This window comes from Procambarus clarkii, chromosome 20 (genome assembly GCF_040958095.1).
Source record: "Procambarus clarkii isolate CNS0578487 chromosome 20, FALCON_Pclarkii_2.0, whole genome shotgun sequence".
NCBI classification, from domain to species: Eukaryota; Metazoa; Arthropoda; class Malacostraca; order Decapoda; family Cambaridae; genus Procambarus; species Procambarus clarkii.
The window spans coordinates 29,904,573-29,918,308 of NC_091169.1; the positions used below are offsets into that span (position 1 = coordinate 29,904,573).

Below are 13,736 nucleotides of genomic sequence, written 5' to 3' on the forward strand. Positions count from 1 at the left end.
AGCAGATCGGGCCGGTGAGGTACCTTGCTGGTTTTATCTACTCTTCCGCTCTTCGCATCTGGAATTTCTGACAAGTGTGTTTCACCTCTTATATGGTGATCAGGTGCCTTCTCTCATGGTGTCCCACCTGTGGTCTTCTCGGCGAAAGTATAAAGTCTCTTGGCATTCTTTTCGCCACTCTGTTTCTCTTCGTAGGTTGCCTTCTGTTTCTGTTCGTGTTCTTTAGTCTTTCCCTTTCAGGACCGACATCTTATGCGGGATACTGTTGTCTCTTTATCATGCAGCGCTGGTGGAGCTACTCCAGCTTGCATTCGGGGTGGATGTTCACTTCTGCTCTGTTCCATAAACTTTTTCGTGTATTTTTTCACCTCCAGCCTGCTCATGCGCTGCCTGAACCGTCCTGGTCATTAGACTGGGTGCTCCCTTTTCTCTCTACCTCTTGATTTGTTGTGGCTCCTTTGGTCCAAGATAGTTTTCTTAAGGATTTGTTTTTGTTGGCTTTGGCCTCTGGGAGTCGGGTCTAAGAGCTTTGTGCTCTCTTCCAGCGCACGGGTTTCTGTTCTTTTGGTCTTGGTAGATGTTTTGTTCGTTGACAGCTGTCTCCATCTTTTCTGGCGAAGAATGAGACAGCAGGCTTCCATAGGGGTCCGTGGGTTATTGATGCTTGGTTGGTCAGGCCGGGAATGCATCACATTTTGTGTTCGGTTGCGGCTTCATGGCGTTACCTGAGCGCCTCCGGTTATATATCTGGGGACGCGCTTTGGGTTGATCCAACATCCCTCATTCCCTGTTCCAGGGCTCGTGTCTCTCAGGTTGTCTGCAGGGTTATCAGGTCTAGCCAACCTGCAGTCTACCCTCATGCCCATGATGTTTGAAAGTTTGCGGCTCTTGCTGCTGTGTTTAAGAACATGTCTTGGGCTGACATTCAGGCACGGGAGTTTTGGCGTTCAAACCGGGTCCTAACCGCCCGTTATCTCGTTAACGTTCTGGGCCCTCAGCGGTCTTGTGTGGCCTTGGGCCGTCAATTGCAGCCAGTTGTCCTGTCTTCATCTTGAGACACACGGTGCTGCTGCCTCCCGGGTAAGTCCCACCTTTACTTATCTGTTTTTTTTTTTCAAAAGAAAAAGAAAACCCCACAAGAGGACAACGTAAACCAAGGAACAGAGCCATCCGCTGTGATAGGTGACAACACTCTTACCCCTAAGGTAAACGAGGGAGACAAAACACGTAGGTAGGCCCATAAGAACTCCATACACATGACTGTTGCCAAAGTCTGACATTAGCATATCAGCCTAGTAGGCTCTGGGGAGCCTCCGGGTCTCACCCAGAAGGTTATCTTGAGGTTATCTTGAGATGATTTCGGGGCTTTAGCGTCACCGCGGCCGGGTCCTCGACCAGGCTTCTACCCCCAGGAAGCAGCCCGTGACAGCTGACTAACTCCCAGGTACCTATTTACTGCTAGGTAACAGGAGCATCAGGGTGAAAGAAACTCTGCCCATTGTTTCTCGCCGGCGCCCGGGATCGACCCCGGGACCACAGGATCACGCATCCAGTGTTCTGTCCGCTCAGCCGCCGGCTCCCCAGAAAATGGCGTTTCATTGCATTCAAGGCTTGTTTTTTGGCATTGTTTGATGCTTTGCTTCTGAATTGAAGTGTGTGAAGTGTAGCCAGTGTGGGAGGGCTTCGCAGACGAGTGACGCGGCAGTGGAATAAGATGTTTGCTTGTTTCCTTGTTTCCTTGAAATTGGAGGGATTTCTGCCTCTCTTTTCGGTTTTTAGTTGTAATTTTCTTACCATGTTTGGGTTTATTTTGTTATGTCTTCCTTTCTGGGTGCCCAACCCTGGTCAGTGGCAGATTAGGAAAACCCAAACCACTGGGAGGTTTTGCAGGGCCATTGCTCCCTGCACCTCTCTGAGGGGGTCAGGTTCTGGCTCGTGGGCCTCGGTAGGCTGAACTCCATTGACTAATGCCCTGGTCTAATGTATCACATATTAGTCCAATAGCTCCAGGGAGCCTCTGGGGCTCAACTAGAAAATGGCATTTCATTATATTTAATGCTGGCTTTTTGTGATTGATTATTTTATAATAATTCTTATTTTGCAGCAATTATTTGTTTGCTTTTAGTGCAGATACATTATTAATAAGTTATTATTTGATTAGGTAAATTGCCTGATGTAATGATTGTCATGATGAATGTAAATGTGTTTGTACTTTACAATTTATGAATGAACATAATTTTATTGGTAGTGTCAATAATTAGTTGCAGATTATTTTGTTGCTGTTTAAAATATTATGATACAATAATTTGTAAATGAACGATCAATTGCTTGGATTGTACTTTAGGTTGTGGAGGAGTGGATGTGCCGCAGCGAAGGAGGGGATGCAAGAGGAGAAAAGCTGCAAAACCCGCCAGAAACAGTTGGTTCCTCACCCGAAGATGCCCATCACATTACACACGTATGAAGTGCCTGACATTCTTTGATATTAGATGTGTGCAGTATTTAGCTATTCCCCTATATAGAGATGCTTTATAGTTTTGTTATGTATTTATAATTTGGTGATTGGCATTAAATCAGTGGCAAGTCATGTGAAATGACCAAGGTACTCCATAAGGTATTTTGCTCAGTCGTACATGTTTGTGAGGATTCTGCGGAGTGTGTAAATGTAGTACTGTATTGCAGAAGATGTCATTTAAAATCTTTTAAACACTTCTTTCCTATTATGCTTTTGTTAGCTTTATGTTAACTTTAACTGTTAGTGCATTTCCACTTTACTAAAGTTTTTAAATGGGTTTAACCCATCAACAGTGCAGTACATACATATATGATTTGACAAAATAATTTAACATAAGTTTTTAAAGCTTGCACAAACACTTTCCAATTTTTTTTTGTATAATCAACTTGGCAAATGCTCCAACTTTGTCTAAATGATCACAACGTAACTTGAAAAACAAGAGAATCAAAATTAATTTTAAAATTTAATATTGAAAATTTCAGATTTTCAATTCAGAATACAAAATATGAACCATCACCAATTGTTCATTTAATGTTATTATTCTCTCAGAATAGAATATGATCTTAATTTTCATCAAATTAGAATATAGGTTTTCAGTATAGTTTACTGTAAAGAAAATCGTCACTATAGCATTTGAAATATGCGGCAAATTTAGACCAAAAAAAAATTATAACTCCAAATGTATAAAGTTTATGAAAAATCCATTCTGAAGGGATTGTAGAACAGCTGAGGACACAATATGTCAAAATAGTGAGAATCGGTCAAAAGCTGGAATTTTAGAAGCCACTCAAAGTTGAAACTCTAGTTCCAGAGATAATTGAAGTTGAAGTTATCACAATGAATAAAGGTAGTTTTAACACTTTCGCGCTTTAGATTAGAGATAACTCCTCGCCGTTTTTTCTTACGATTCCGCATAACAGCATACTTTTCTCGTCCATCGAAAAAATATTTCTATAAATTCCATTTTTTAACCGAAATTGGATGGGGATACTTTTGTTTTGTAGAGAATTTATTTGCGAATTTTTTGGTACAAGAATGAATATTATATCACATAAACTTCTATGAGTAAAAAAAAAAATACACAAAGTATGTTTGGGGGTGAGGCGAGCGTGTGGCAGTGGGTTCCCTTTAGCCGTTGATATATCCAACACGTGGGAAATATTTGTATGTGTTATGTATATGTCTGTGTAGGGAATTTTACTGCGATCACTGTCATACAAATTATAAAATGTTTCAACAAGTATAAACATGACAAACATCAAACGAACGAAAACAATGCGTTCGTTTCTGCCGCGAACGCATACTGAGCAACGTGGTTCTATATTTGGCGCTTCTCTTACACATGCTTTGTACAAATGTTATACAGTTCATCTTATAGAAAATTTTATTGCGAACACATTGGTATAAAAAAGAAATACGTACATAGAAAAGTAGGGTCAGGAAACGTATAAACTTTCCAAGCATGATTTCCCCCCTGTGTTTTCGCCAGTGCGCTCGCGGCTAACTACTCTCCACTTCACACACTCTTACGGGTGGGCAATTACCTATATTAAACATTCATATGCATATGTCCGTGTAGAGAATTTTATTGCGATTCCAATGATACCAAAATTAGCGATGTAGGACAACTGTAGGCTTCGCAACCATTAAGAGAGTGGAAACATTTTGTTGCTGTATGGCGCTCTCGGCGAGTGATCTGCATAGTTTTTTATTTGGTGTTGATACTCCTTATGCTTGGGCGGCATTTTATAGGTATGCTCTTATAGACAATTTCATTGCGAACACAGTGATACCAAATTTAAATACGTGCGCCTTCAATTATTGTCAGGACAGTCAAAAGAGTGTACACTTTTTCGGTCTTACCGCGTAGGCGCGCGAAGTGCCGAAAGCATCTGGGGTATTGTTTTTTTTTGAGCGCCGAGAGCGCGAAAGTGTTAATTCGTTAATTTAATTGTAATATTTAGTAAACATTGTTTGGTATTTGTGCTCAAATATGTAAAAGTTGTAGGTCAATATGTGTTGAAATGAAGTCAAGAAAAAATGCCCCCCAAAAAACACAAAATATAGGGATAATTATAATAATTATAATGATTTAGGGGATATATTTAAGGTATACTTTATATAAGTGAAAAAGCCCTAATATGGTCCCTAATCATCAAAACATCCTAAAGAGACAAAGAAAAGAGAGTTTGAAATCAGAGTAAAAATCAGCCCCCCAAAATTAAAAAGTCCCTAGTTTTGTGAGTTATGACTGATTTATTTGTTGACAAATTTCATTCTATCTTCTAATAGTTAGGGAAATATATGCATTCTCTAGGATGTAAAGGTTACAACATAATCAGATTATAAACAAAGGAGAAAAAATTAAATCTTTAAAAAAAATAATTTCCCTAAAAAAATATTTTTGGGACATTAATGAAAGTAACATATATTAACATTGGACAATTTATTTATATGATATATAACAAAATAGAGCATATTAACATAGTTACTCATTATTATTTGTGTTATTATGTATTACTCAGCAATGATATAAAGGCACCAACTGCATATCCACTTTGTGGACACTTCTTACTACTATTCTTCTTCCTCTTTGAGTGTCGGACAGGTGCTTGCATCTCTTTATTACTGTATAATCCTTCAGTTCCAGTTATTAGGAGCTGTTCTCCTTATCAACAAAGCGTTCTTGTTTTTTAAAAATTCGTCTAAAATCAATTTCTGAAAATATTTTGATGAAAGTTTCATGACACTGAAGCCAATAAGTTGGAGATTTGTTTAACATTTTAAGGTTATTTTTACATAATTCGAATATTTTTCGCTACTAGGCCCCCAATATGCACGGTAATATGTGCGGTCTAAAGGTTAAGATGATAATGGTGGTAGATCATTTTCACAGCATTATTTTCACAACCATAATACAGGTAAATAATGCATATAAATGTAAAACCAAATCTCAAGAAAATTGCTAATACTTAATGTTGTTTTCTTTTAGCCACTAAATAATGACACCGAGTACTTAACATTTGAGAGCGTGGTATCGGCAGCAGTGAGGACAAGTGTGGAGATATTGCAGAGCCAAGCTGGTGGTACACTGGCAGCAGGCGGCACAGTGTCTCCTCACTTGCTGGCATCACTACACACCACACTCATTGCTCAGGTCAGTTCCACTTCTACCATTTCATACATTAGGTTTTTGCTCTTTGGTTAAAATGTTTCCCATTTGTTTATAGATTTTAGTGGGTGCAATTTTTTATATATTGTTGTAGTGTTATTTTTGGATTGCAAAGGTTGTAGCCAAAGGAACTGCAATCAATATCTGTTATCAGAAAACATTCTCTAAGCCCATCAATGTTATCCTTGAGCAAGCAGTAGCTAACCTCTTCCTCTAACTTCCATATTGATAAGTGAGTTGCTACTATTATTGGATTATAGAAGGTTGTACTTATGCCTAATAATTTGCTAACTAATTTTAAATCTGAATTGTTTAAAAAATGTCTTACATGCCTACCACAACTTGAGCTCTTTCACTGTTACACACATTCAGTGTTTATTAGGGGGGGGATCTTCTTTCCCTTATGATATTTGTAAATTATGTGCCAATTAATCCCATTCAGAAGTAAAATTACTATTTTGTTTAATAGTACTGTGCTTATATAAGTTCATCATCCACCTGACGATCACAATAATAAAAAAATAGTTTTGTATGAATATGATAACTCTTTTCTGGGCTATTTTACTTGGAGGCTCCCTAAGACAAGATCACTGTAAATCCCTTTTGGAAATGATCATGATATTCAGGCTAGGGGGACATTATACACACTGGCACAATAGATATTTTTAAAGATGAATCTGTTGATGTTGGTACTAGGGAGGTATGAAGAAAGGCTCAGTGCAGCCTGGAGTGGCTACTGAAAGTTAACTTATAAGTACTTCCTTACTAGGCCCTTCCTGGCAACACAAGATTTGTAAAGTAACACTGATGAGCTGTCAAGTTGCCCACCTGGTCACTACCCCTAACTAGATTTAAATGGATAGGTAGGGGGCCTGACAGCTGAGTGGACAGCGCTTCGGATTCGTTGTCCCAAGGTTCCGGGTTCGATCCCTGGAGGAGGCTGAAACAAATAGGAAGAGTTTCCTTCACCCTGATTCGCCTGTTCACCTAGCAGTAAATAAGTACCTGGGAGTTAGATAGCTGCTACAGACTGCTTCCTGGGGGTGTGTAACAAATGGCAGGCCTGGGTGAGGATCGGGTTGCAGGGACGCTAAGCCCTCGAAATCACCTCAAGATAACCTCAAGATATGGGGGAAACAGAAAGCTAGATCTCACTCCCCCATATTCATTAATAGGTAAGCACCACCTGATGGCAACACCCACACCAACATTTGATCTTTTGATTTAAGCCATAAGAAATTCTGTCTTATAAAAAGAAAAATGTCATGCACATGTGAATCAGGGACACAAACATGTATCCAATAAACTTGAAAGGACACTGGCAAGATAATAAGAATGAGAGTCATGCTAGAGACACCAAGGATGACCATTGGGGATTAAAAAAAAATCGATGGACCACCTCTGAAAGCTGCAGACAGCAGATTTAGCTTCTGAACTGGCCACAATATCCATGAAACTGTGAACAGTGGAGGTAGCCCCTACCGCTCCCCGGAGCTTACTAGGCTGATATGCTAATGTCAGACTTTGGCATCAGTCATGTGTAGGGGGGTTCTTATGGGCCTACTAGGGACCACGACCACCGGTGGTTCCAGGGACCACCGGGGACTCCTCTTGCCCCTCTAGAGAGGCAAGAGGAGCAATGGCCTATAGAAACCCCTATGGAGTTGGAAGCATTCTATGTCTGCCATCGACCGGGTTAGGCACCCAGAAAGGTAAGCGTCCCAAAACACACCCCTTTTCTGGTAAGAAATGCAACCAAAACACGAACAAATGGATAGAACTCCCCAAACAAAACTAGCAAACTAGTATGACGTCACCCGTCGCCGCGCCGCTGTCTGCGCAGCTTCTCCTTCCCCGGGAGGGGGAAGGGGGAGCCCCAGACCTCCCACGCCGGCGATCCACACCCCAGTTCTTGAGGCTGATGCTATAGGCAGCGCTTGTGTGCTCTCGCTCCAGACTTTTGTGGCGCTGTGCTTTGTGTGTGGCAGCTGTTCTCCAGGGGTGCGAGAGCCAGGAGTTATTCTTCAGTACTCGGGCTGCATGCGCCTAGGGTTCCCTTCCCTTCCCTAGGTACCCTGTAAGTACTGCCCTTGGTGCATGGGGTTACCTTCCACAGGTTCTTTGGGATCTGCCTCTGTGGTCCATTTAACTGCTCGGTTTTCGGCTGCCCTTTGGGTGCTTGGGTGTTTTGTCTCCCTCGTTTACCTTAGGGTAAGTGGGAGTTTTGCACTGGTAAGGGGCGCAGGGTGCTGCGCAGCTTGTTGTCACCTATCACAGCAGCCGGCTCTGTTCCTTGGGGTACGTTGTTCTCTTGTGGGGTTTTGTTTTTCTTTTGTTTTTTTGGCCTTGGTAGGGGGTTCTGCCCTACTTGCCACTGGCGTTTGGCCTCTTGATACTTGGTGGTGCCCCCTGCTAGGTCCCCATGATTATACAGGTCCCTGGGGTTCAGCTGTAGAAAGTTTGTTTGGTAGTTTTGGGCGCCAGTTAGCAGTACCCTGCTTGGGCTTACCTGGGCACGAGTCCTCTTATAGTAAACGCTCAGGACCCTGGGAATCCCCTTGGGGATGTGTGGGTCTGATGGGTGTGACCCCAGAGTCCCCCTTCGCTTCGTGCAAGTTTGAGGGTTGTTCGGGTTCCCTTGTCTCAGGGCGAGCCTCACTGTTTTTGCCTCCGTCACGCTGCCTGTGGGTCGGTGACGTGGGTCGGTGACATTTTCACGTGCCTCACGCGGGTCATGGTGACCTGTCTGCGTCTGTTAGGTGTTCAGGTGTTGGCCTACCTCGACGGCTGGTTGGTTTGGGCTCCCAGCCAGTCCGCTTGTCTGCTGGCCAGGGATCTGGTTCTTTCTCAGCTCGCCGGGTTCGGGTTCTTGGTGAACTGGAGGAACTCCCATCTGGTTCCCTCCCAGGTTCGGACCTGGCTGGGCTTTGTGTGGGACTCTCGGGCTGCTTTCTTAACTCTACCTCCAGAGTCTCTTCTGTTGCTGTGGTCCCGCATGTGCCTGTTTCTGGGGGGCTCCTGGATCACCCGGCGGTTGCTCGAGGGTCTGTGTGGGAGCCTGAACTTCACGATGCTAGTCTACCCGTCGGGACGGGTTTGTCTTCATCCGCTGTTCTGGTTCCTTTGGGGACGTCCCTTCTGCCTCTCTCGCGATCGTTGGATTCGGACCCCGGGGGCTTTTACGTCGGTTGCTGTGTCATCGGCTTCCTCTTAGGGTTTTTCGGGGTTCAGTGCCTTGGTGCCTACCCGAGCCCTTGCTCGATGTGTTCACGGATGCGTCGTCTCTCTGCTGGGGCTTTGTGACCAGTGCTCACCAGACCGGCCAGGGACAGTGGGGTCCGTCCTTCCGTCAAGCCCACAGCACTGTGCGGGAGTTCGCAGCAGTGTGGTTTGCTCTTCTGAGGCTTCGAGTCACTCGCGGGTTGATGATCCGGCTTCATTCGGACTGCTCCCGGGTGATTCATTGTCTGAACCAGGGGGGTTCGATGCGGTCCTTGGCTCTTTGGCACTGGTCGCTTCGGGTGACTCATCTGCTGAGTTCTCGGGGTTTGGCTCTCCTGGCAGTTCACGTGCGGGGAGTGTCCTACGTCATGGCCGATGGCTTGTCTCGTTTCGTCCCCTCTCCACTGAATGGACGGTCGACACCGACTCCTTCCGTTGGCTTTGCCAGAAGTTCGGACGCCCCGAAGTGGACTTCTTCGCGTCGGCATGGTTGCGGCGCCTTCCCTTGTATGTGACACCCTTTCCCGACTGCGAGGCCGTTGGGGTAGACGCCTTTAGGCAGGACTGGTCAAGGTGGGGGTTTCTGTACCTCTTTTCCCCGGTTCAGCCGTTGCTTCAGGTCCTGACTCGCTTGGAGACTTACCAGGGAAGAGTTGTCCTCTTGGCCCCTTGGTGGCCCGCCCAGCCGTGGTTTCAGGCGCTGCTTGCTCGGTGTCCAAACCCGGTGGTTTTTCCGCTGGTCTGCCTCTTCCAGCAGATCGGACCGGTACGTCAAGTGGATGGTTCGATCTTCTCCTCGAGTCATCACGTATGGTATTTTTGACTCGAGCTTATCATCATCCCTTTGGTGATCAGGTGGCTTCCTTATTAGTGTTCCACCTACGGGCTTCGTCTCTGTGGCAGTATGAAGTTTCATGGCGGTCCTTCCGGTTCTTCTTACATCTTCGTCGTTGTACTTCACATTCTGTTAGGGTGGTGTTGTCCTTTCTCTCTTGGTTGTTCCAGGACTGTCTCCTTATGCTTAACACTGTCGCCTCGTATCGTGCAGCGCTGGCAGAGCCGCTTCAGCTTGCTTTCGGTATTGATGTCACGTCTGCGCTGTTTCGCAAGCTGTCTTGGGCGTTGTTTCATCTCCGGCCTGCTCATGCGCCGCCTGAGCCGTCCTGGTCATTGGGACAGAGTGCTCTCTTTTCTTTCTTCTCCTCGGTTTGTTGTGGCCCCTTCGGTTCCGGATTGTTTTTTGAAGGCTCTTTTCCTGTTGGCATTGGCCTCTGGGGTCGGGTTAGGTGAGCTTCATGCTCTCTTTCAGCGCAGAGGTTTCTGCTCCTTCGGTCGAGGTGATCGGTTTGTCCGTCTGCAGCCTTCTCCTTCTTTTCTGGCAAAGAATGAGACTGCTGCTTTCTGGAGGGGTCCCTGGGTTGTTGATGTTTGGTTGGTTAGGCTGGGAGTGCATCATGTTTTGTGTCCGGTTGTGGCTCTCCACCGTTATTTGCGCGCCACGGCTTCTGTGTCTGTGGACGCGCTTTGGGTTGATCCGGTTTCCCTTCTTCCCTGTTCGAGGGTGCGGGTCTTCCAGGTCGTCCGCAGGGTTATTAAGGCTAGCCAGCCTGCGGTCTATCCCCCGTGCTCATGACGTCTGTAAGTTCGCGACTCTTGCTGCCGTCTTTGGCACTATGTCCTGGGCTGACATTCAGGCACGGGGATTTTGGCGGTCAAACAGGGTCCTGGCTGCTCGTTACCTTTTAAACGTTCCTGGGCCTAGTCGGGCCTGTGTCGCTTTGGGTCGGCAGATGCAGCCAGTTGTCTCGACTTCAGGTTGAGGAGTGAGCAGCAACTACCTCCCGGGTAAGTCCCTTTTCTTTTTCCTGTGGGTAGTTAGCTCCAGGGAGCCATAGGGGCTCCCCCCAGAAAACCAGCGTTGAATGTAATGAAATACCATTTTCTGGGTGAGTCATGGAGGCTCCCCGGCATCCCTCCCTCCCTCCGGTCGGCGTTTTTTTCACGTGTTTTGACATCCGACCTCAGAGCTGGGGTGTGGATCGCCGGCGCGGTGGGTCTGGGGCTACCCTTTCCCCCTCCTGGGCAGGGGGGAGCTGTGCATGTCAATGGGTGACGTCATACTAGTTTGCTCGTTTTTGTTTGGGGAGTTCTATCCACTCGTTCGGCTTTTGGTTGCAATTTTCACCAGAATCGGGGTTTGTTTTGGGATGCCTACCTTTCTGGGTGCCTAACCCGGTTGATGGCAGACAGAATGCTTCCAATCACACGGGGATTTCTATAGGCCATTGCTCCCCTTGCTCCTCTAGAGGGGACCAGGTTCTAGCTTGTGGTCCCCAGTAGGCCCATAAGAACTCCATACACATGATTGATGCCAAAGTCTGACATTAGCATATCAGCCAAGTAAGATCCGGAAAGCCTCCGGGACTCGCCCAGAAAATGGCGTTTCATTACATTCAACTGCTTTTTTTTTTATTCAGCAGTGAATGGGTTAATCTCTATACCAATGTCTAACAATAAACATAATAATGTAACCTAATAATTGCTTTTTACTTTTTCAGATTCAAGCCCAAGCTCAATCTCTTCAGCTACCTCAGAGTTTCCTGTTCTCTGTTGACACTGAACTGAAGACACTCTGCAAACTTTCGCTGGGAAATTGTAAGAATTTTTTAATTTTTTAAATAATATTGAATGACTGCTATCAGCATAATGAGTAAGAGAGATGCAAGAAAAAATTGTGTACAGTGTATTACAAAGTGAAGTAAATGGCTGAGCATGAACCTGGACACCTGACAGAAAGCAGGTGACCATGACCAATCAACACCCCTAAGAGATCAGACAAAATGCTAAAACATCTTGAATCCAAGCCTTTCCTCACTATGTCATCACTGAGGCGACCCTTGACCATGACCAGTTGTAGGAGCTTGCAGCACTCTGCTGAGTAAAAGAAGCTGATCCTGACTTAAACCTGAGCATTTGGTGAAGGGATCTGGAAGGCCACTGGCCAAAACCTTGGCCACCTCATCCTCTGAGAGAAGAGAACAGGTGAGAATTGTGAAGTAAACAAGAGACAGTGACCACATTGACAGTCAACAAGTGGTCATTTTGACTGACAGTAATGACAAACAGGGCACCACTCTAGGGACTTTCACTTCCATCTACGAATGTGAAGAAAAGATCTCTTGGGCCGCAATATAATGTATCACTTCTGCCAGCCAAGTTCATGCCTAATAATCAAGAGAAGCAAAGCTGATAGTAACTTGAGAACTGGAATGTAAAGCTGCCATTCTCTGGTGTCCCGGGGCATGACAGGCACATGGTGCTTTTAAATATTACTACTGTGTTAATGCCACTAGAAAAAGACATTTCATTACATTCATCACTGATTTTTTTTTTACACCTTTTTGAGTTTTTAATATTTTAACATATACAATATTCATATTGTATTTTATTAATTTGGCACCAATGACTTTACCATTATCATTATTTATTTGGTACCAATGACTACTGGAATGGTGCTAGAGAAATTACAGTACTTAGCAGTATTGTAGCCTTCAACCTGCATCTTTTCTAATTTAGTTCTTCCTCACCAGAGCTTATATTGTAACATCAATTTTCCTTTGTTGATTCAACTTACCACTAACTGGCAAAAATTCCACTTTTGTCAATCATATGCTCCAGGTATTGAAATTAACTAGTTGCTTCTAGCACTTCTCCATTCATTTTATGTTTCTGTGAGGAGCCCCCTTAGATCCCTAGAGCTATAGTCAATGGAGTTCTGCCTACTGGGGGCCAAGAGCCAGAACCTGGCCCCCCTCAGAGAGGTGCAGGGAGCAGTGAACCTGGAAAAAAACCCTGTGGTTGGGGGTTTACCTTATCTGCCAGTGACCAGAGTTAGGCAACCAGAAAGGTAGGCGTAACAAAACAGACCCCACAAGGTAAGAAAAATGTAAATAAAGCTGAACAGAGAGGTAGAACTCCCTCAATTTTCAAGGAAACAACCAAACATCACACCACGGCATAGCGTCACTCGTCAATTCAGGCTCACCCCCCCTCCCTTGGGGTACTCAGCAACTCCAGTTCGTTGGCTAATGCGATCCAGGGTGGACATCATCTCTGGCCTCGGTTTCAAAGCAGCATTTACCTTCGTGCTGTCCTCTACAATGTTGTATGTGGTGGCCAGGGGTCTTCAAGAGCACCTGGGCTGCATGCACTTAGGGACATTCTTCCCTAAACGCCCTGTGAGTACTACTTTTGCATGTTAGGGTTCTCCTTCCTGGTGCAGTTCGGGAACCAATTCCTTAAGGGTTTTTGCTGCTCAGAACTTACCCCACCCTTGGGACCAGCTGGGGTTTTGTGGCCCTTGTTTGGCCTTGGGTAGGTATTGGTATCGTGCTGGTTGGGGTGTCAAGGTGTTGTGCAGCCTGCCTACCTTGGTGGCGGCCAATTCCTGTTTCCTCTGGGGATGTTGTACTTTAGCGTGGTTTTTCTTTTGTTTTTGTTTTCCTTGCCTTTTTCTTGGGGGGTCTACCTGGTGTGACTATGGTTCCACTTATAATATGTTGATGGCCCTCCGCTAGGTCCCCACGATTGTACACATCACAGGAATTTCAAAGTTTTGATCTATTCCCTTGTTAGCTTGGATCTTAACTAGCTAGCAACACCTTGCATGAGCTTCCCATAGCAGACAATCTACGGACCCTGGAAAACCCTGTCGGGGCAATGTGGACCTGTGGATGCGTCTTCCGAGTTCCAGCTCGCCTTGTGCGAGTTTGAAGGTTGCTGTGTGTCCTTGTCTCAGGGTAACAGTCACCATTTTTGCCTCCGTCA

The 13,736-nt window shown here is 45.1% G+C and overlaps 1 protein-coding gene across 1 annotated transcript in view; it reads left to right on the forward strand.

Annotated features, from left to right (window-relative positions):
• The window catches only part of LOC123755365 (serine-rich adhesin for platelets), a 190,702-nt gene that overhangs the window by 136,530 nt on the left and 40,436 nt on the right, over window positions 1-13,736 (forward strand). Inside the window, 4 exon segments of the mRNA XM_045737920.2 lie at window positions 2,345-2,458; window positions 5,508-5,672; window positions 11,468-11,537; window positions 11,540-11,564. Coding sequence (XP_045593876.2) covers window positions 2,345-2,458; window positions 5,508-5,672; window positions 11,468-11,537; window positions 11,540-11,564 — 374 coding nt within the window.